General features: G+C 52.6%; 8 protein-coding genes across 8 annotated transcripts; 3 read left to right on the top strand and 5 right to left on the bottom strand.

Annotated features, from left to right (window-relative positions):
• Nucleotides 1-757, bottom strand: BDW74DRAFT_164057 (TspO/MBR family protein). The gene is made up of 2 exons (XM_073726198.1): nt 637-757; nt 1-543 (listed from the first exon to the last, which is right to left on the bottom strand). The coding sequence occupies exons 1-2, from the start codon at nt 737-739 to the stop codon at nt 113-115; spliced, it is 534 nt and encodes a 177-aa protein (XP_073577778.1). The 5' UTR covers nt 740-757; the 3' UTR covers nt 1-112.
• A 332-nt stretch (nt 758-1,089) lies between these two features.
• Nucleotides 1,090-1,848, bottom strand: BDW74DRAFT_184054 (uncharacterized protein; the record flags this gene model as incomplete). Its single annotated transcript, XM_073730689.1, has 1 exon — nt 1,090-1,848. The coding sequence occupies one exon, from the start codon at nt 1,846-1,848 to the stop codon at nt 1,090-1,092; it is 759 nt and encodes a 252-aa protein (XP_073577779.1).
• Nucleotides 1,849-2,568: 720 nt separating this feature from the next.
• On the bottom strand, nt 2,569-3,155 carry BDW74DRAFT_184055 (aminoglycoside phosphotransferase family protein; the record flags this gene model as incomplete). Its single annotated transcript, XM_073730690.1, has 2 exons — nt 2,569-2,731; nt 2,875-3,155. The coding sequence occupies 2 exons, from the start codon at nt 3,153-3,155 to the stop codon at nt 2,569-2,571; spliced, it is 444 nt and encodes a 147-aa protein (XP_073577780.1).
• A 1,114-nt stretch (nt 3,156-4,269) lies between these two features.
• On the bottom strand, nt 4,270-6,265 carry BDW74DRAFT_184056 (uncharacterized protein; the record flags this gene model as incomplete). Its single annotated transcript, XM_073730691.1, has 5 exons — nt 4,270-5,176; nt 5,227-5,312; nt 5,367-5,658; nt 5,712-5,798; nt 5,856-6,265. The coding sequence occupies 5 exons, from the start codon at nt 6,263-6,265 to the stop codon at nt 4,270-4,272; spliced, it is 1,782 nt and encodes a 593-aa protein (XP_073577781.1).
• Nucleotides 6,266-7,123: 858 nt separating this feature from the next.
• Nucleotides 7,124-9,038, bottom strand: BDW74DRAFT_189535 (inorganic phosphate transporter). Its single transcript, XM_073731994.1, has one exon. It carries the CDS (start codon nt 8,946-8,948, stop codon nt 7,224-7,226), a length of 1,725 nt encoding a protein of 574 aa, XP_073577782.1. The 5' UTR covers nt 8,949-9,038; the 3' UTR covers nt 7,124-7,223.
• Nucleotides 9,039-12,285: 3,247 nt separating this feature from the next.
• Nucleotides 12,286-17,159, top strand: BDW74DRAFT_184058 (uncharacterized protein; the record flags this gene model as incomplete). Its single annotated transcript, XM_073730692.1, has 3 exons — nt 12,286-12,672; nt 12,738-15,269; nt 15,318-17,159. The coding sequence occupies 3 exons, from the start codon at nt 12,286-12,288 to the stop codon at nt 17,157-17,159; spliced, it is 4,761 nt and encodes a 1,586-aa protein (XP_073577783.1).
• Nucleotides 17,160-17,608: 449 nt separating this feature from the next.
• BDW74DRAFT_184059 (uncharacterized protein) lies at nt 17,609-18,538 on the top strand (the record flags this gene model as incomplete). Its single annotated transcript, XM_073730693.1, has 1 exon — nt 17,609-18,538. One exon carries the CDS (start codon nt 17,609-17,611, stop codon nt 18,536-18,538), a length of 930 nt encoding a protein of 309 aa, XP_073577784.1.
• A 616-nt stretch (nt 18,539-19,154) lies between these two features.
• Nucleotides 19,155-20,396, top strand: BDW74DRAFT_164064 (uncharacterized protein). Its single transcript, XM_073726199.1, has one exon. The coding sequence runs from the start codon at nt 19,365-19,367 to the stop codon at nt 20,157-20,159; it is 795 nt and encodes a 264-aa protein (XP_073577785.1). The 5' UTR covers nt 19,155-19,364; the 3' UTR covers nt 20,160-20,396.
• The last annotated feature ends 416 nt before the right edge of the window (nt 20,397-20,812 follow it).

A 20,812-nucleotide genomic window follows, 5' to 3' on the forward strand; every position in this document is an offset into this window, starting at 1 on the left:
GTTAATGGTTGAATTTGGTGAGTATTCCAATCGCGGCCAAAACGCGTGAGGTGGCCCGCTCGCTTACATGGCCCGCTCGCTTACCGATTACGTTAGGTACTCTTATTCTTACTCATTGCTTCTTCGTAGGATCAACATCCGGAACCCTCCATCCATTCAAGAACCCCACCCCAAAATTCAAATACGCCGCATAAGAAAGCCACGCCGCATACGGCGCAAAGAGCCAGAACCCGCCCTTATCAGCCACAAAGAGCTCGCGCATCATCGCCCCAACCGTCCCACCAAGGAGAACCATATCCACCGCCGCGAGAACCGGCTTCCGAGCCCCGAAGAACAGCGGCATCCACAGGTGGTTGAAAACCAGCTGCGCGGTGTATAGACTTTGTAGGACGGTTGTCTCGGGCTCCAGGGTGTGCGTTGTGAAGTGGTAGGAGGCGTACCCTGTCAATCCGTAGAGGAGCGTCCAGACGGGCGGGAAGAGCCAGGGGGGTGGGGACCCGGGGGGTTGGCGGAGGGTGTGGTATTTTGGTTTTGTTCCTTTTCCTGTACAATCACTAATTAGCTTCTTCTTCTTCTTGTTTGAGATCGCTTGGAGGAATTGGGAAGGGGTGAGTTGACGGGCGATGGGCGACGCACGGTTCACGAGATACCCCATCGTCGAGCCCGTTGCGATGGGCGTTAGGGTTGCGAGGAGGGGCGAGGCGAAGATCGCCTGCGGGAGGACGAAGGACCAGGGCATTTTGCTGTCGATTGTTCTGGGGTGGGGGGATGATGTCTGGGGAAGATTGGAGGTTGGCGACGTGGTTTTATCCGACCGGTGAAGTGTGACGTCATTTCTACGTCCCGCGAGGAACGGGCCAGACCGGCCGGAGGAGGAGCCGCAGATCATATGATCTGTTGTATACCGGGTATGGCTTCATAAAATAGGAAGGTAACCTATACTTGATCTTAGAGTTGGTACTCATGAATATCTGTAAAGACACCAGACGGAACAACTATAGTGTTACATCGGAATCGCCATATGGACATCAGTTATTCTAACTACGTTGGAGAAATATATAGAATCGTACAGCGCTATCAATCTGGTTATCATCTATCAATGGTAGACTGCTCAATATCCTCAGACTGCGGATCATCCCAAGGGTATAGCCTTCTGCCACAATACTTCTCCTGCCAATCTCGTTCAGGGTCAGGAGACGAACGATAGTCGTAGTCGTAGTCGTAGTCGTAGCCACCCCACGCATCCTCCTCCTCCGAACCAGAAGCGGAAAGATATTCAGGACGGCCTGGCTTCCAATTCATCATATTAGGCTGTCTATTCTGCTCGCTACTCCAAGTGCTCAATGCCCGACCCGGCGCATTCGACAGATAGTTCTCCTTCTGGCACGCAAGTACGCGCTTCTGCGACATGTCGGCGACCATTTGGTTCAGCGTTGCGGCTCCAGCGGCGTGGAAGTGCTTATATAGCAGTGGCAGGTAGAGCACCTCGCCGACGCAATACGTCATGAGCTGCTTTGTCAACGGCCGCTCAGCGAGCATTTCCCACCCTCCTCCATGGTTGGAGTCGCATATTCTTTCCTCCTTGATCTTGTCCATGCTCCATTGATGCAGATCGCGGGGGCTGAGTTGACAGATCCCATCGCCGGGTGCTTGGTTGGTGGCTTTAGCCAGACCCCAGAGGTATTTCCGCACCGCCGTATCTCCACGGAGCGCATTGTCCATGAGTTGAATGTTGCGGACGCCTTGGAGTTCAATCCTGTAATGGACGTACAGAGCGTGACAATCGCGCCGGACACCGAAGAAGCCTTTGGGGATCTTCGGTGACTCGAGGATGGCTCTGAGTTTCATTCCGGCCTAACCTTTGGTGGAGAAGACGGCATTTCCAAGCGCTCGCATGTCGATGACGAACACGCGCTCGTTGCGCCAGCCGCGGTCGACCAGGACGGTCAGCAGAGATACGGTGCCGTGTCGCGTCAACGGGATTGCCCTGAACGTCTATGTACCCTGGAGGCGGGGGATCTGTGAAAAGTATTCACATATCGGCAATACAGTTGACTATGTCCTGGATGCCTTGTTCCGTGTTGACCTAGACTGGCTCGGAACAGGTGAAATGGAACTCGAGAGAAGATGGCATGGCTAGTACTCGGCGCGGATGGTTTCTGTGCGATTGAACGAGTTGGTAAAAGGATTAGGGGGACGTTGGTTCATTTGTAGTGGCCTTGAATGGATGGTGATGTAACCCTACCGCAACTCAAGTTCGGCCCTGATGACATGCTTAAAGTATGATTGTATAGATCATCTTGGTACAGGTGGTCTCATAAGAGTGAACCAATAGTTTTCAAGTCGGAAGATTTGAGTGAACCGCTTCTTGTAGGTATCAGCATAACCATTAAGGTTCACTGGACTCTACCAGGGCATATTCCCACTAGGAACATCAGGTGCCTTGAATCAACCATCTAGATACATACTCGTGTCGAAATTCTCCGTGTTCAAGCCTTTATGCCACTTAACATTTGACAAGCCATGCGCAAACCCCCTTTCAACGAGCTTAGCAATCAAAAGGTCCGCCTACGCATAACGATCTTCAATGTCCGGCGGGAGGTAGTATTCTGCACTCAAATAAGGCTTCAACGCAATCCAAAACTTCGGATAGAAGCCAGCGGACTCCCAGTCCAGTAATTCCGTGACCACACCGTCATCCGTGACCAAAATATTCGTGGGGCCAAGGTCGCTGTGGTAGAAGTGGAATCAGAAGTCACAGGCGGTTTGTTGGGCTTTGATATTCTTTCCAGATAGAATTGGAAGGAAGAAGACGACATCGGCCCCAACAACCGAGGTTTCCACGACGGATGAGAGGCTTCAGCGACAACATACAAGAACGGTTCGCTGAGCCCTCGCCCTGTTGGTGATTGGTACCGGTCCGAAGTCAAACTAGTGAGCTGTGAGATATACTCGGCGACCGTACTCGCTATGTCATCTCTCTTCTCTTGCGAAAGCGATGGCCATGCATCCGCAAGCGTGCGCCCCTCAATATGCTTCATGATCAAGAAAGTCCGGTTCAGCTTCTCGTCCACCCACTCATGGATAACCTCAGGAACCGGGGTATGCGGGAAGTTGGTCCTGACGAAAGCCAGCGTATCGCTCTCGATTTCCATGCTATCAGCCCAGGTTTTGACCTTGCAGATCGCGCTCGATCCGATCGCCCATACGGCAGATGATGTGCCCGCTTAGTAGATCGGTCTCTGAGAGACTGTCTAGATGAAGAGAGTTTGCTGTCGTCTTCAACGAGGCAGAATATACCGGTATCATCTTTGTCTTTGTCTTCCTAAGTCATCACCTGCATGCCGCTCGGGCTTGCACTTTCCCCAGGTTGAACCTTGGAACTTTGACCCCATTTTCAGGATATCGGGTGCCCCTTGCACGATGGAACGCTCGATGGGGGGATCGGCATAGCTGCGTCATGTCAGGGCTGCATTCAGGTTTTGCGTGGTGATAAGCAGTATCCTAGCTAGTATTACTTACCAGAACATTTTGAAAAAAGAATGCACAGCGGCAGAAGTCCTACGAGGACATACGTAACAGCACCACCCTCTTATTATCAATCAGAGTGCACAGGAGCGGTGAGCAAGGCTACACAGAGCGGCAACCCAAACCAGTCTGGGCACTGTGAGGCTGCAAGTGGGATGGGTACTGCAGTGGTAGTGGGTTCGAGACAAAGGCAGAGATCTGCCGCATCAGGACTAGCTCTCAGCCAGGGCTTTTTCAGCAGAATAATGAGATGGGAATCACAGAGGAAATGACCTAAATGTTGGAATGGATCGAGACACACTTATAACAGTATCAAGTAGCAATGTTGGGAGATTCCAGCATCCCGGGCTGCTCGTCCGCAGACAAAGACTTGTAACGCTATGAGGATCGGTAAAACCGATTAATTCAACATCTTCAACGGAATGTAATCCCGAAAAGGCGCTGCTGCTTTAGGACTATCATTCCATACCTAGGTATAGCCATGAGCTAGATAGGTAGATGACGTACCCACTACTTTCCAGAGTCAACAAAGGTCATATGTAAATGACGGCGGTGGAAAGAACGAGTATTGTGTGAAAGCTCTGATGTGTACCTGACGGATGGCTTTGAATAAGTACAGAGTAAACAGAGCGAGCAGAAAAATTCCAAGATACTCAGCATTCCAACACCATGTCCCACGCTACACTATGCAACGCTAAGCAACTGACGCTAGAGACAAATGTATAAGGTATATTCAATGGATCAGTCAAACCAAGTCCCCGGCATAACCCTCCCCTCCCGCTCGACCATCTCCCAAAACTCCCCTACCAGCTCATCAATCAGGTTCGTCACCCAAATCCGCCAGTCCTCTGGCTCAGGGCCGAACGCTATCTTAAAGATCCGAAATGGTAGTTCCATGCCACCAGTCCACCAAGGGCATGAAACGCTATGGACACGCAGCTCTAGATCGAGCAGCGGTTCGGTTTTATGCACGATCTGCTCCGCCGCACCGTAAGCTTCAAGGTCAATACCGGCAAGCTTGAGTTCGGTAGCCCATTGTCGAAGGATTGGATTGAAGTCGTAGCATCGTCGGCGAATTGCTTTGCAGTTCCAAACGTAGTTGTGCAGGAACTTCAGCAATAGAGTTTCTTTTGTGCCGTCATAACAGGACCATTGTTCGTTTACGTCTGGGCAAGCTGCAATGGCGTTTGAGAAGAGTGGTCGCCATTCCAGTGCGTGATCTTCTCTCTCGAGGCCATAGTTCTCCCCCATGCATTCAATGATCTTATGTAGAAGGGTCTTGTTGTAAGTATCCTTCAGATCAAAGACATCCGGTTCGATGTCTCCCCCGAGGGCAATTTTCATCATGGACGGTGTTGCAGTCGTTGTATTGAGAGCCATGGCTCTTTTGAAGCGCAGGTCAAGGGGTAAATTGGCATAGTCATCAAAGGTATGTTGCTGCATGAAAGTGAGGATCTCGGGTGTTCCATGGAAGCCTATCTCCCAGTTATCTTCCTGACGTCCGAGGTCTTCAAACGGATCGTAACAATCCTTTGAGGCGTCAATCAAGGCCCGCAGCCAACATAAATCATTTGGTGATACGGCGTCCGCAAAGTCTCCCTCACTAAAGCGCTTGTAGTAGCCGGCGTTATAGAATCGCAGTATGGTCCTGCCTATTATGAGCAAACGAAAGTAATTCCTGGTGCGAGCGAAACTCACCAACCCATGGTGGTTACATGGTCTGGATCGGCTCCATTCTCCAAAAGCAGATGGCATACTTCAAGTTGGTGGAAGTAGGCGGCGACCTGTAGCTAATGAGTATAGACTACCTATGGTAGGGTAGATTTGGTTGGACCTACCCCTAATATACTCCTTCCCACGTCGTCACAATCGAATGGGGTTGCCAAGCCAGCTGAAAAGAGTCTTTGAACTTCTTCAACGTTGCCACTCCAACAAGCGTTCCATATGGGAGCGTTGTGTCGCACGACATTCAATGTCCGAAAGCTAAATGTCCAGCCAGAATAGAGGCGCCTGAACTGGAAGTCCCAGGATTTGTCAATCACTACCAAAGGAGTGCGAAACTTGAGCTTCCAAGTCTGCTGACGTAGAGTCTGTGCTCTATTCTTCCTTGGCCGACCGGTTAATTGATCACTGTGTACCGTTTAGTCTCAAGAAACTTCTTCCAAGAAGATAATGGCTCCTACTTGCGCTCGTGCAGCTCTCCCGTCTCCAACTGGCCTGTCTGGCGCTTCTGGTTGCGAATTATAGACCCCAACTCCCGTAGCGAAGCACTGTAAAACGATAAGCATAAGCCTCAAGTAATCTATTGCTTCAGTTGGCAGTTTTACCTGCAGTACGCCTGCTGAAGGAGCAGTAGTGTTCCTTTGATATTATCCAGATTCTGCCTCTGCGCCCGAATCTCATCTTTCTTCAGGGCGAGCTTCACTATCCCGATTCTCCGCACGGTCGCAGCGACGCGATATTTCTCGATTTCGCAAATCAGAACCTCCAGGTCGCTCCGAAATGTAGAAAGCCGGCGCTGGGTAAGAGAGATATTCATGAAATCGAACATATCCGGCGTCAGAGTCTGCAAAACACCCTGGACGATTTCGATTTCCTCGATCAAATCTGCCAACTCGTGGGGTATGGACTTGATGAAGGTGCGAAGAGCCTTGAGCTTCTCGATGCTGTCGATGATGTGTTCCAGCAGGGTGAGGATGCTGATCGCGCTCGCGACGACGCCAAATGCCTCGGCCATTTTAGCGTCGTAGTGGATCTCTTTGTCGTCTCGGTAGAATGATGGAAGGAGGATTGATGCGGGTTACGAGGCTGTCAGACGGGCTTAAGAAGATCGAAACTCGCAAGGCTGCGGATTGTGGCTGTACGTATGCAGGTGGTGCACAGCCTCACCTCTAAGACGCTGCTTACTACACCTATGCTACGTATCGCTCCCAGACAGGAAAAGACTCATCGATGTAGTCTGTTCCATAGCCGGAGCCACATCCTAGGATGCGAGATTGGAGCACGAACGGTACGTGAGGCGGATGGGGATTTATAATGTCTTGAAGCCGGTTTCGTTGATGGCTTAGGCGAAACAATGACTGCCCCGATGAACTTTGAGAGAACAACAGCATAACGAGATCAAACCTGTCAAGGATATGACAGAGTTGTGAGATTATATCGCGTTTAGCAAAAGCCGAATGTCCATTGAGTAGTCAGGTCTTAACAGGGAAAATTAGCGCAGAAAGCGACAACGAATCCAGACGAATGTCAACAACGAGGGCACGGGAGGAAGTATAAGTAATGCGGTCGCAAGGTCAGGAAATCCGCTGTGAAAAGTTGATAGATGAGTCTTGAGGATGAGAAAACTTTTTGTCCCGACAGCCCGGGGGCACCGGACCGCCCGCCTGCATGGACAGACAATACCGAGGAAGGAGCGAACGACCGAAGTCGACGGCACCCGTCATTCTCAAGCCATTAGGTATCTCAAGGCAGGTACCAGGAGCCGCAGGCGCAGGTGACCAGCTATGGTAGTTATGTCCCAGTCCAAGCGTGCAAGCGTCAGAAACCACCATACCATACGAGAGAAACCTGAAGGGTCATGGATCTGTCAAAGGACTAATAAAGGCAATCATATTAACGGATATAGTCTAACATCCCAACCTCTCCGATCAAGTCCACACAAAAGAAACCTTCCAACAGCTAAGTAAATCAGCCTAAAAATGCGGCGCATTCAAGGCCATCACACAAATCAACCCCGAAATCAACCCAGCACAAGGCAGTGTCAATACCCAGCCCATAAAAATAAACGCAATCTGTCTCCAGTTAATCGCCGCAAGATCATAGTTCATCAGCGCAACCCCAATCGCCGCACCAGTGAGACACTGCGTCGTGGAAACCGGCAAGCCCAAACGACTCGCCAGCAACACAGTCGTAGCCGCCCCAAGCTCCGTCGCAAACCCCCGCGTCGGACTCATCTGCGTGATCTTGTTCCCAAGCGCCCTCATGATATGGTACCCGTAGAACCAGAACCCGCCACCGAGCAGCAGACCCGCGATGACAAGGAACCACACCGGCGTGCTGGCCTCCGTCTCGACCTCCCCGGAGTTGAAGGTGTGGTAGCTGCCCGCCCACGGACCCACCGCGTTCGCGACGTCGTTTGATCCGTGCGCGATACTCATCATCATGGCGGAGATGACTTGGCAATACGTCCACATGTGCTCGACGCGGTCGTCGTAGCGGCGGGCGCGCGCGTGGATGTCGCGGAGGGCTTGGGAGTCGTGCGTGATCACGTCGCGGGTCACGCCCTGCAGGAGGCCGAATTTGATGTACCCGGCCCATTTGCGCGGGTTCGTCCAGGAGAGGTCGCGGACGGGGTCGAGGAAGCGATCGTGCGGCTCGATGAGGCGGTTCTTGGGCTGGATTTCGGGGCTTGGGGCTAGGGAGGCGGGGTCACGCTCGACGTCTGTGTCTTTTGCTTCCTTGTTCTCAGCGCTTGGGGGGAGGATGCCTGTCGCGGTTGCGGTGGCGCCTGGGTGGGTTTCGTGTCCGCCGGCGCGGACGACGCCGTACGCGTCTTCGTAGTGGTTTGTTATTGACCACTCGCCTTTGCGGGGGTAGTACAGCGGGGGGTTCTCGGTCCAGAGGAGGGGGCCGAGCGGGATGTGGTAGAAGCGGACGCGGGCGTCGCGCTTGACGAGGCGGCGGTGGAAGTAGGGCATGAAGAACACGTAGCCGATGAAGAGGCAGCCGAAGAAGCAGCCGAGCACGATACCGGTGGCCTTGCCGGCGCCGAATTCTTCGAGGGAGGGGGCGGTAGGGGCTTCGATGGTGATGAAGAGGGCGAGGATGCCACCGGTCAGGGCGATGTACCAGGGGATGAGGCGAAGAGCCCACTTGAAGGGGTCGTCGCGCTCGAGGACGGAGTACTTGAGGGTTCCGAAGATGATGGCGGAAAAGGCGCAGGCGATGGCGGGCGAGACTCCCCAGGACGCAGCGGTTTGGGAGACACTGCCTTTCGTCCATTTCCAGCTGATGTCGGCTTGGGTTGCGAAGCCGACTCCGACCAGGGCACCAATGATACTCTGCGTTGTGGACACAGGCCAGCCGAGGAAGGTCGCGGTGGTGAGCCAGGCAGCGGAGCCAACCTCGGCACAACCCATGGCCAGCATGTAGGTACCGGGGTTACCGATGAAGCGGTCCGGGGTGATGATGCCGGACTTGATGGTGTCGGTGACGCGGTCGCCGAGGGCCACGGCACCAATGAACTCGGTGATCACGGCGAGGATACCAACGTGCCACATCTTGAGGGTGCGAGCAGCGACCGAGGTGGCGTAGGCGTTGGCGACATCGTTGGCACCGTTACTGGCACAACTGAAGACAAAGGCCATCGAGGTGATGGCCAGGATCCAGTCATACTTGGCGGTAAGAGGGTGAGGCATCTTGACTGCTGAGCCTGCAACGAGAGCTTCAATGTCAAGAAGACTTTAGTGGGAAGAGAGGCCTGAGCCGACAAGTGTGGTGCAGGTGAGAGAGCCCTCGAGCGGACGCAGGAGCATTAAATACGCACCTGCCCCGATCGGACTTGTGCTCGCGAGGCAACAAACGACTCAGACAATACTCGCCAAGGGGCGCCCGGCAGATTTCATCTCGGACGCGCAGAACGTGAAGCTCGAGACGGCAGGCATTGGCTCAGAGACTGCTCCAGAGGCAGCGCAGGCCAAGAGCATCCCAGAGGAGCGGACTTGGCGAGGACGCGGCTGGTCACCCAATGACGTGGAACTGTCGAGCACGTTCCTGAGCTTGTGGCCCACGTTTATTCTCAGACGAGAGGTGACTGGGCTGTTCATTGGGTGTATTCTCTGGGTGGCCGTGCCAACCCTCTTGGCGAGCCCTAACTCCTTCTCGGCATCTGGGCACTCGACCTCGTCCCCGATTGAACACCACAAACCTCTTGCATCAGGTGGCGGCTCGTGTTGAGAGTCTGACACACACGTGGGGGTGGTTGCAACCTTTATCCTATCCAATTGTTCTTGTTCGAGTTATCGCCGAGAGGCAGAGTTTTCTTTCCAAGCCATCCACGTACCACAACATGCTACACGTGTGGGAACTTTCCTCTCGACAGGACGCAAGAGCTCGCGTACTTTCTCTCACAATAATGTTCCGGAATTCTTCCTGCGGTCGCGTGGCCATTTATCATCTATCCCTGCGTCTGTCTCGCATGCATGCACGTCGGGCGGTTTCCATGCAGATTCTGGCGATTCCCGCGGCGTACCCACACCCAAGTCGGTGATCTTTCCCGCTTAAAGTTACTTTACCTGCTCAGCCTGCTTGGTGGGGTTGCGATCTTGCTCGTTCTGGGCAGATCGTGCACATCTGGCGGCGCGACATTCGTTGACCTTGCAGGGGTGGTGAGATCCAGCTACGGCATGTCCGACATGAACGGCGAACTCAGGATCGAGATTGTTTCTAGAACACTTCGGTAGCGTCCAGTACTCAACCATTTAGAGTCAGCTCATTGCCTCGTTGCATGACGCAGGAAAAAGCAAGTATTCGACTTCTTAACGAGTGGCTACCTCTTGGGCGGGCCTGAAATGAAATATTTGCCATCTGAGGCGAGGCCTTCATGGCACTGGTGATAGTTTCCCCACGTATCTCGTCAACTCTACGTAGTACGTACCGTAAATGCTCTGCTTAGCTGTCTCGTCTGTCTTTCAGTGCCAAGTTGAATGGAATGTCCGCTTTGGGGCGTTGTTGTCTAACCCGCATACAGCCAAGGCATTTTCCATGGATGGACGGTTCAAGTTGCGTTGCCTCAACGCGATGAACTACCTCTCGGCGCAGGTCCTCGCTCGGGACTGATCCCGAACCAGAATTTACGCGCAAACCCTAGGCAAGGACTCAAAAGTACTCGCATACCGTGTGCCTCTCTTCCGAAGCCATCTATATCCGAGTGCATCCAGCACAATGCGAAGTAAAGTGTATGTCAAGCGAAGGTGATGAGTTGTTCATGCGAGACTCCAAGCTATCTTTCTCCGCTCTATACATGGTTCTATGGCTTGATTTGATTATGACCTCACTTAGATATCCTCCGTAGCCCAAGCTTGAAAAGTCACCGCTCTCCACGAGACATAAATCTCTTCCATGAGGTTGAATGTAGAGTGATATTTCATAAAATAGCATAGAGGGTTCTAGTATACCTAGATAGCGAGTTCATCGCCCTAGCGCAGAAAAGCGTTGTCTGTCTTGAATATATGAACTCTAAAACAGTGACCAGACTGCTCAAAATTGCAAGTTTTGCTCGATTTGAGGGTTGGCAGACAGAATCTTGATCATTGTCTCAGGCTGGACCTGACCAACATACCATATTCCCCTGCCACGGGAGGTATATTAACTGTACCTAAGTAACGTCGCTCAATGTCCTTGATGAGGAAACACTGAACACATACATAAAACCTATGCCAAAAACGCACAATTTCAACGTTAAATAGTGAGGAGATAGGTTTCTTGATTGATCTGGCTCATGCCCCTGTATACTTCCAGGAAAGGGTGATATGATGGGTTGTCCAGCCTGAAGCTTAAGCTCCTATTCACCCGAGTAGGTACAACACCCTGTTACAATGATTGTCTTCTATTACCAACAAAATTCTAGTAAGTTAAGTGAACTATACTTTGGTGACTACTTAGACTGACCAATCATGGTCATTGCGTCACGATAGGCCAGGGTATGTGGCACTTCGCCGAGCAGGTGATGCCTGGGCGCGAATACATATCGATAGATGCTATCCCCATGGGCGAACTGGTACGGGCTTGGACAAAAAGTGGTATTTGAGATCGATGTATACTCACGGTGAACTAAAGCCTTTATTTTTAGACTCATTGGAATTAGCAGGCGACCGCAAAGGTAGCTCTGTAGCGGATGACAGTGCTGATGGAGAGGCTCGTGCGAGCAGAAATATATTTTTGAGCTTTGTGTGACGTCCCAGGAGGACAAAAACGCAACGTCAGTGCTCCGCCATGGAGAATATGACCGAGCTACGCGGTATAAATTGCATACAGCCAATCGGACACATCTTACCAATCCAGATTTATCTCTATTAATCTCTTGACTAGATCATCTTGACATCAAGCTACTCTGTCCCTCGGCCGCCGGCAGGACCGGGTTACTCAACGGCTACAACCCCGAGTGAGTGAGGCCGGTGCGCAGCTGATCAGCACGAACCATTCCACCGCCATAGATACCATAGATAGCTAGTTATAATTCAACCCTGTTTTGTTTGTCAACCGTTATGGTTCTTCAGGAACCATAAGCCTATCGCCCTCCCATCCTTCATCCCTAGCGCAGCGCCCCCTGCTCTGGGCTTACCATACAAAACAAGGCCCATTCTTGGCATACTATATCCCCTTCCTCCCATTCGCTGCTCTCTTACCCGCCAAGCGCCAAGCACCAATCAGCCTTCAATACAGGCATCCTGGTAACCATCCACAGCCCACCGCGTGGCCCGCTCAGCAGGACTTTTTCAACGGCCGGAATGCAGGCGTAGTCAGGAACATGACTGGAATGTGCAACCTTGGTTCTGGCTTGAAGGAGGTGAATGTGTAGGCTGGCTTTTTTCCTGGCTTTCGAATTTCTGGATTAAGCTTCTTACATCTTTGTCCCGCCCTCCACTTTAATTTAGGGTACGCCACTTCGCCAGCCGTGGATGCCAACTGTTCGGTTCGTTCGGTTCAGTCGGTTCAGTTGGTAGCTTGGGTTGGGTTTGTTTGATATGAGCTAGCATGGCGTCGGCATCAGCAGAAAATTGGGCAATCGCGATCGGCGTCCTCGGGCTTTGTGGGATTCTGGGGTTTAGCGTTCGGCTTTCGGCGCTGAGATGTGTTGTCTCGTATACGAGGGGCAAGCAAGCGGGAGGTGCGATTCGACTTCCGTTAGACGATGAGTACGAAACGACGTTAGATCAATCGGGATACATCGACGAAGACGGCGAAGCAACCGAGCACTCCATCGCCGAGTTCGAGAAGGCGCATAGATGGCAGGGCTGGGCTATTGCCATGCTTTCGATAGCTGGGTTTGGGGTTTCGTTGGCGCAGGCGGTTGTTGTTACGTGTGCTAGAAGAAGAGGGAGGCATCTTGCCGGTGTTTCGTGGATACAGATGGTGGGATGGGTGAGTACCTCTAATCTTGATCGCTCCTTCCGGTTGGGGGTAGAGGTGATTTCTAACGGCAGCAGATGTCAATGACGATCCAACCAATCTCCATTCTCACTGAAACGTCCTGCATAAAGCGCTACTCTCTCGGAATCGCCTCATTCTGGTCCTCTTTACTCTCACTCCTCGTTCTCATAACGCAAACCGCCATTTTCTGGAGCGCTGGACGAAACGTCACCATAAACCGCGCCTGCACATCCCTCCTCGCCACACAACTCGCTCTATCAACCCTCCGCACAACAACATCAATCCTGATCCCCCGCCGACCAAACGTCTACTTCGAAGGCCAAGTCGTCGACCAAGAACTCACCGCCAGCGCCTACAGCCGCTTCACGTACGGTTGGGCGACGACGCTGCTCAACTTCGCGGCGAAACACAAAACACTGGGAATCGACGATCTCCCAAAACTGCCCTTCGCTGCGCGCGCAGAGATGGTGCATTTCAAATTGCAGCAGTTTCAAGCGGGCCGGAAGCTATGGGTTGCGCTGATGAAGCGGCACGCAAGGGCTTTGATTCTGCAGGGGCTTATGAGTCTTGTTGTGTGTGTGATTGGCTTTGGGCCGCAGGTGGCGCTGTATAAGATCCTCAAGTCTCTGGAGGATCGCGCGGTTTTCGAGACGAATGGAACTGTGGCTTGGATGTGGGTTGGTGGACTGGGACTTCTACTAGCCCTCTCGTCGAGTATTGAGTCCTGGCTTTGGTGGCTGATATACTCGGATCTGTGGGTGCCGATTTATGAAGGCTTGTCTGGGTTAGTTTTTGCGAAGGCGATGAGGTGTAAGGATGTTAGTTCGCCAAAGACAAAGTCCCATGATCATGAGGATTGCGATGATGAGCATGACGAAGGGGAAGGCGAGGAACAGGAGCGTAATCGACAGAGCATCATTAACCTGGCGGCTGTCGACGCAAAGCGCATTGCGGATTTTGTTACCTTCAGTTATCTCATCCCGTCCTGTGTCTTACGGTTAACCATCGCGGGGGGCTTCCTCGTGCGACTGATTGGATGGCCAAGTCTTCTTGCTGGAATTGGCGGCGCAGTCTTGTTGGCCCCTTTCAACTCATGGTTAACCAAACGATACGCGGTCGCACAAGAAGAATTTATGAAAGCCAGCGACAAGCGGACGAGCGCCGTCACGGAGGTCCTGCAGGGGATACGACAGATCAAGTTCGGAGCCCTCGAGCAGCAATGGCAGGATCGCATCAAGGAGAAGCGCAAGACGGAGCTCAGTCTGCTCTGGCGGACGTCGGTGTATACCACAGGGATGGTGTCTGTGTGGATCATGGGGCCGTTATTACTTTCAGCAATCTCGCTGACGGTTTATGCCTTGACAAGAGGAGACCTCTCACCCTCTGTGGCCTTTACAGCGCTGAGCATCTTCGGCTCGCTGGAGTCATCTCTCGCCAGTCTACCGGATCTCTTCTCTAAGGCTATGGAAGCAAAAGTCAGCGCAGACCGAATTGACACGTTCCTCTCATCTGCCGAGAAGCTCTCAAACACGGCAGATGTCTCAAGCATCACGTTCAAAGGCGCAACGGTCGCCTGGCCCTCCGACACCGAAGAAACCGCCGAGAACAACTGGGATCCCCCAACCGACACCACCCGCTTTGCCCTCCGCCACCTAACCCTAACATTCCCACCCAGAGGCCTTTCCGTCATCGCCGGCAAAACCGGGTCTGGCAAATCTCTCCTGCTCGCCTCGATACTAGGCGAATGTGACATCTTAAGCGGGTCCGTGAAAGTCCCAAGGGCACCGCCGGCAAGTCAACGCTTCGACCACCTAGCCCTCCGCGAGAACTGGATACTTAACAGCGCAATCGCATATGTCGCGCAGAATCCCTGGATGGAGAACGCGAGTATCAAAGAGAACGTCCTCTTCGGACTCCCATACGACCGGCAGCGGTATAGAAAGACGATTTTCGCTTCGGGGTTGGAGAAGGATATGACGATGCTGCCGGACGGTGATTTGACTGATATCGGCGCAAACGGGATAAATCTTAGCGGCGGGCAGAGGTGGCGCATCTCTTTTGCGAGAGCGCTATATTCAAGAGCCGGGATTTTGGTCATGGATGATATCTTCTCGGCCCTGGATGCGGAAACGGGACGGCATGTCTATGAGCATGCGCTTACGGGTGAACTTGGGCAGGGACGAACGAGGATCCTGGTTACACACCATGTTGGGCTGTGTCTCCCACGCACAGATTACTGTGTTCTGCTGGAGAACGGCTTCGTGACGCATGCGGGGACTGTGGATGAGCTCAATGCCACGGGCGAACTGACAGATTTGGTGGGTAAGGTGGAAGTCAGCAAGGAAACGAACGTAGCAACGCTGCAGGAGCTTCCCAAAAGGAAACGCTCGTCTGCTGCCAGTGCTGGACGGCGTTCGTCGGCGTTTAGTGCGCGGACGATACCAAAGTTCAATCAGGAGGAGAAGCGTGGGACAGGGGCGATCTCGATGGAGGTGTATGCTGCGTACTTGAATCGTGGTGGGAAGGTCTGGTGGTGGGTACTTGCGTTTCTCGCATATGCCGCCTTTATGGCCTTGCTTGTAGGCAGGGTATGTCTTTATCCTCCTTTTCCTTGAATATAATGCTAACAACAACAGTCCTGGTGGGTAAGCCTGTGGACCTCCAAGTCCACCCCGAACAATGACAAAGACACAAGCAGCCAGCACGACACGATATTCTACCTGGCAATCTACATCGCCATCTCCCTCGTCGCCTCTCTAATCGGGACCCTCCGCTGCCTCGCCCTCGCCTTAGCCTTCATCTCCTCCTCGCGCGCCCTCTTCAACGATCTACTGGGTACAATCCTGCGCGCCCCCCTCCGCTGGCTCGACACCGTGCCCCTAGGCCGCATCCTCAACCGCTTCACCTCCGACATTTATCTGCTTGACTGGCGACTCGGCTACGATATCGGGCACGCCGTCTACAAAGCGCTCGAACTCATGGGTATCCTGGTGGCGGGCGTAACCGTCTCCCCGATCCTGCTTCTCCTCGCCTGCATTCTGTTAGCTCTTTGCACCCGACTCTGCAACGCCTACCTCGCCGGCGTTCGCGAAATAAAGAGGCTAGAAAGCACCGCCAAGTCCCCCGTAATGGAGAAATTTGGCTCCTCCCTCTCCGGCCTCTCTACAATCCGTGCCTTCGCAAAGACTGAAGTATATCTCACCGACATGCACAATCTCATCACGCGACACGCTCAAGCTTCCTGGTACCTCTGGCTCTTTAATCGATGGCTAGGCTTCTGGATGGCGCTCGTCGGTGCGCTCTTCAGCACACTCACCGCCGCACTGGTAGTGTATATGCCCGGCGTCTCAGCGGCAATCGCCGGCTTTGCAATGAGCTTTGCGCTGCAGTATAACTATGCAGTCGCCATGGGGTTACGATTCTATGCAAACGTTGAGATTGATATGAATGCCACCGAGCGCGTGCTGGAGTATGCTAACATTGAGACGGAGGATGAGGGTGGGTATACGCCGCCCGCTGTCTGGCCAAGTAAGGGAAGAATCGAGGTGGAGGATTTGGAGGTGAGCTATGCGCCTGATCTTCCCCCTGTTCTGAATGGCGTGAATTTCAGCGTGCAAAACAATCAGCGCGTTGGGGTTGTTGGGCGCACCGGGGCGGGGAAGTCCTCGCTTACGCTTGCACTATTCCGGTTCCTTGAAGCACGACATGGGCGGATTGTGGTCGATGGGCTGGATATCGGGCATGTTAAGCTCAGTGAGCTGCGGAGTCGACTGGCAATTATCCCACAGGATCCGGTTTTGTTCTCCGGCACGATTCGTTCGAATCTGGATCCGTTTGGGGAGCACTCTGATCTAGAGCTCTTTAATGCGCTGGAAAGAGTGCATTTGCTTAGGTTTGAGGATACGAGCACGCTTGCTTCCGTTTCTGCGTCTGCTTCGAGGACGGTCTCTGGTTCACAGTCTCCGTCTGATAGAAGTCAGAGCCCTACGACGAGCTCTGCAGAACCACTAAGCGCAAGTACAACCCTCACCACATCCTCGACTTTATCAAAAGCCAAGCCAACCGGCTTCTTCGCCTCGCTCTCTTCGCCGATAACAACGAACGGTGGGAATCTGTCTCACGGACAGCGCCAACTCCTCTGCCTAGCACGCGCAATCCTCACGCGGCCGAAGATCATGGTTCTCGACGAAGCAACATCTGCCGTGGACATGGAGACCGACGCACTGATTCAACGATCTATCCGGTGTGAATTCGGGCGTTCTGACTCAAGTTTGCTTGTTATTGCGCATCGACTGAGTACGATTGCGGATTTCGATAAGATTCTTGTTCTTGATGCGGGGAGGGTCGCGGAGTGGGGGAGTCCGAGGGAGTTATTGGGTATTCAAGGGGGTGTTTTTAGGAGTCTTGTTGAGAGGAGTGGGGAAAGGGGGGTTGTTGAGGGGATTATTCTTGGGGATGATGATGATAAGGTTGTTTAGGGTGTGCATAGGATGTTGGCTGGGTTTGTTGGTCCTTTCAGCGGGAGTTATCATTTTAGCTACGGGTGATGCAAGGAATAATAGTATAGGTGTATGCGTTGTGGGATATCAAGACAGCATCCAAGCTGTCTCTGACAGATGAGATCAGCTCAAGGTGGGCTCGAACAATGCATTGAATGAGACTGACAAAGGGCTTCAACAGCCTTCAATTCCTAATCCCGGTCCCTCTTCTCTAAGACTTGCTTTGTTATAAGGACAATGCTTTGGAAACAAAGCTCGTAACCTGTATTAAGAACCCAGATCACCTCACCAACTGAATACAATCTGTGCAGCTTCAGGTTCATTCAACTCTTCAGACACAGCATCCATTTGCAGTAACTTTGACCTCGCGGTCCCAATACCCCATTTGTTGTTTACTTACCTTAAGGCTGTCTGAGGCCAAACCAACAATGCCATCCACCAACACATCCCAAACCCTGATCCACACCGTAACCGAAACCCTCGCCGCGTCCAACATCGGCGCCCTCCTCTGGGGCGAACACCTTCTCCGAACCTACGGCTCCGACATCCCCGCCCGGCGCACCGACTACAAATTCCTGCTGGACGACACGAACATAAACCCCGCCTTCGACGCCCTCCTCGCCGCCGGGCACGAAACCTGCACGCGCGTAGACTGGGACGCGGGGTTCTGCCCAGCCGTCGAGGAAATCCGCTTCCGCCGCGAGTCCGGTGACGACTATAGCACGTTCCACAACTTCCCGGCGTGCCATGTGCACGGGCACAAGGATTCCAATGACCCCCTCGGCACGGTGATAAGTCTCTACCGCGCGAGTGATTTTCTTCCGCCGCAGTGCGATATATGTCCGCTCGGTCCGCCTCAAATTCGTCCTGGCCGTGTAGGGCGGGTTAAGAGTCACGGCCGCTTTATGTATGCGAATCTTGTCGGCCCTGATCCTACGGAGTCTCGAGGCGGGAATTTCTCCTCACACCTGGATAGTGCCCTTATCCCCTCGCCCATGTATCTCGCCTTGATATTAATCCACCTCGGCATGCGCGACTGCAAGCGCCCCGGCGCGCGGATGATCTGGAGCGAGTGGCTGATGGATCTGCGGGAGTGTTATCTGCTGCATAGGAAGGGGATGGATGAGTGGAATGAAAAGATTCTGCTCGAGCCGCTACGGCCTATCTGGCGGCAGGCGATCGATGCGCAGATTGACGTGCTGGCGCAGCCGCGGTGCATGAGGGTTTGGCGGGATGTTATGTGGAGGCTTGTGGGGGTTGATCCGGTTGAGGCTGTGAGGAAGCGCCATTGGGCGTTTGATGATGGGGATGGGGGTAAGCAGAGGGGGTCGGTGGGGAGGGAGGGGGTGCATGGGTGAGTATGGAAGGTTTTTCGTTATGGTATGGTGGGGGTGCCCTACACCATTTGTGAATGTATAGCGCTCCTGCAATTTACTTAGTAGAACATTCTAATCTTCAGCATCATGAGAGGATATTTGGTTCAATAGAATTTGGTCGCACAATATAATTTTGATCCTAGTGACAATACCGTTCACACTCCTCCTTAGTCTAAATCAAGCATGCGTTAGGAACCATAGTATGGAGGCTTAGGCCTTGATCATATGGCATAAGCCAAAGGCATAGTAGGGTTTTTAGGGCTGCTGATGGAGCTGCTCAAGCCGCCGAGTCAGGTGGTTTCAGAGCAATCGGTCAGTGTAGATGCTCGAGTTCCAACAACCTTACCTACATAGTTATGGAGATCACTTACTAATAAAAGCAATAGAATAGCTTTCCCTGGAATCATAACCTTGAGGCAGATTTTGGTCCATGAGTCACATCTATCCCCCGGCGTTCGCGTGATTCATTCCTTCGGGTGGTGTCTCGGGCCAAACCGGGCCCCGTCTACGCCCGATGCGCTAAGCATTGATAACCTCAACTCAACCTTATTTAAATCAAAGACTGAGACTGCAAATGATCTAGGGCTCGCAACAACATCTTCTCTAACATGTCTAGCCCATATTCAACAAGACCGCGCCTCGCAACAACCGTCTCACTCCTCGCCATCGGCGGTGCACTAGCAATCTATCTCAGCAAACGACATCTCGACCGTTCATGTTCTCGCGTGCCAATATCTCAGGTACCAAAGTCAAGCGCATGTCGAAACCTCATTGAGTCCGGTGAGCTAGGGTCAGCTGGGGCATCTCCATGGGGGCAGAGAAATCAGTTTTACTGTCGAAGTGGCCGGGCGTGAGTGGGCCTGGGGGCGCAATCACCTCGACTGCCAGCGAAAACAAGACGCATTGGGTGACGTCTTTTGTGGCGCTGCAGGCTGATGTTCCGGTCAAGCAGCTCGAGGGGTATGGTTCGTCTACACAAGGACAAGATGCGAGCCCGAGTAGAGTTACGAACGACGCCTACGGTCTATCCCGAAATTTCCTCACTACGTTCCTGGATGCCCGAACCAAGGGGGTAGAGGCGTTCTTTCTAGACAGAGATGTCCCGCAGCTATCATTTACCCCTGGCAGTCTTCTATTCGGAAGGGGAGGTAGCATGGGCGCTTTCATGCTGGGCAGCTGGAGCTCATCGCGGGGGCTACCTCTACATCGACCAATTCTGTCCGCCAGAACACCTCATCCAGTGTCTGACTTTCCATCCAACAAAAGCACCTTATGCGTCACCACGGGAACTGCACCAGACACGGCAGGATCACTCATCTACTGGAGATTCCCACGTGGTTTCGTCGACACCGTCAACGAAGCTGCTTCGTACGGTCTCCCTTGGCGGCTAATGGACGGCGGATTCCAGGAGTTCATTGTTGAGAGAATATCAGATGAGACGGCAAGAGTTACGTATATCACAATCGAATGTGGTGATATGTATCCTGGCGGGCAGGAACAAAGGGATTTCAAGAAGTCACCTTGGTTCATGTATGAGCTTCATGTTGTTTATGCGCAGGTTTTGCTGTGGAGGACTTTGAGGGGCGTGAATGAGGGCCAATGAAGGTATCTTGGAGGTAAATGGCAGGGGCTTAAGTACTTTTTTACTTGGCTGAGAGGAAGAGTGTATGAGTTATGTAATGTACGAGTCTTCACTTCGAGGTATCCAACACATTAGTATGTTGAACTGTGAGTTTGAAGATGGAATACACGACGTGAAAGGGTAGAATACAAAAGGAGCGTGATAGTCAATCCACGCTGGCGGCCTCAAAATTCCACTATTGCCATGCAGCAGTGTGATAAAGTTAAAGAAAAATACAGTATCCGCCTACGACCACTCCTTGCGCGGCAACAAACAAAATACAAAACCAAAAGAAAACCACCTTGGTAGATTATGTCAAACATTGATTACTTCTTATTGAACCTTGGAATAGTATGGACTGATGCGGCCACTACAGGGCTGCTAGAAGGAACCAACACTTGTTATCATTGATTGGTGGAGTGGCCCTGCACGCAGCACTACGCGCCATGGGCGCGGATTTATCTATCATTATTGTCTGTAGGGCTTGTTGGGCCATCTAGCTTCGATATACTGATCCAATTCTAAGACACCTTGGGAAGAAATGCACAAGAGAAAATATTGTAATCATGATGATCCTTCAGTGCAGTAATATGCTAACATGGAGAGGTTGAGACGAAGATGGATACAGAATTCGA

The sequence above is a fragment of the Aspergillus multicolor genome, assembly GCF_047715735.1.
Source record: "Aspergillus multicolor strain CBS 133.54 unplaced genomic scaffold BDW74scaffold_55, whole genome shotgun sequence".
In the NCBI taxonomy this organism is placed as follows: domain Eukaryota; kingdom Fungi; phylum Ascomycota; class Eurotiomycetes; order Eurotiales; family Aspergillaceae; genus Aspergillus; species Aspergillus multicolor.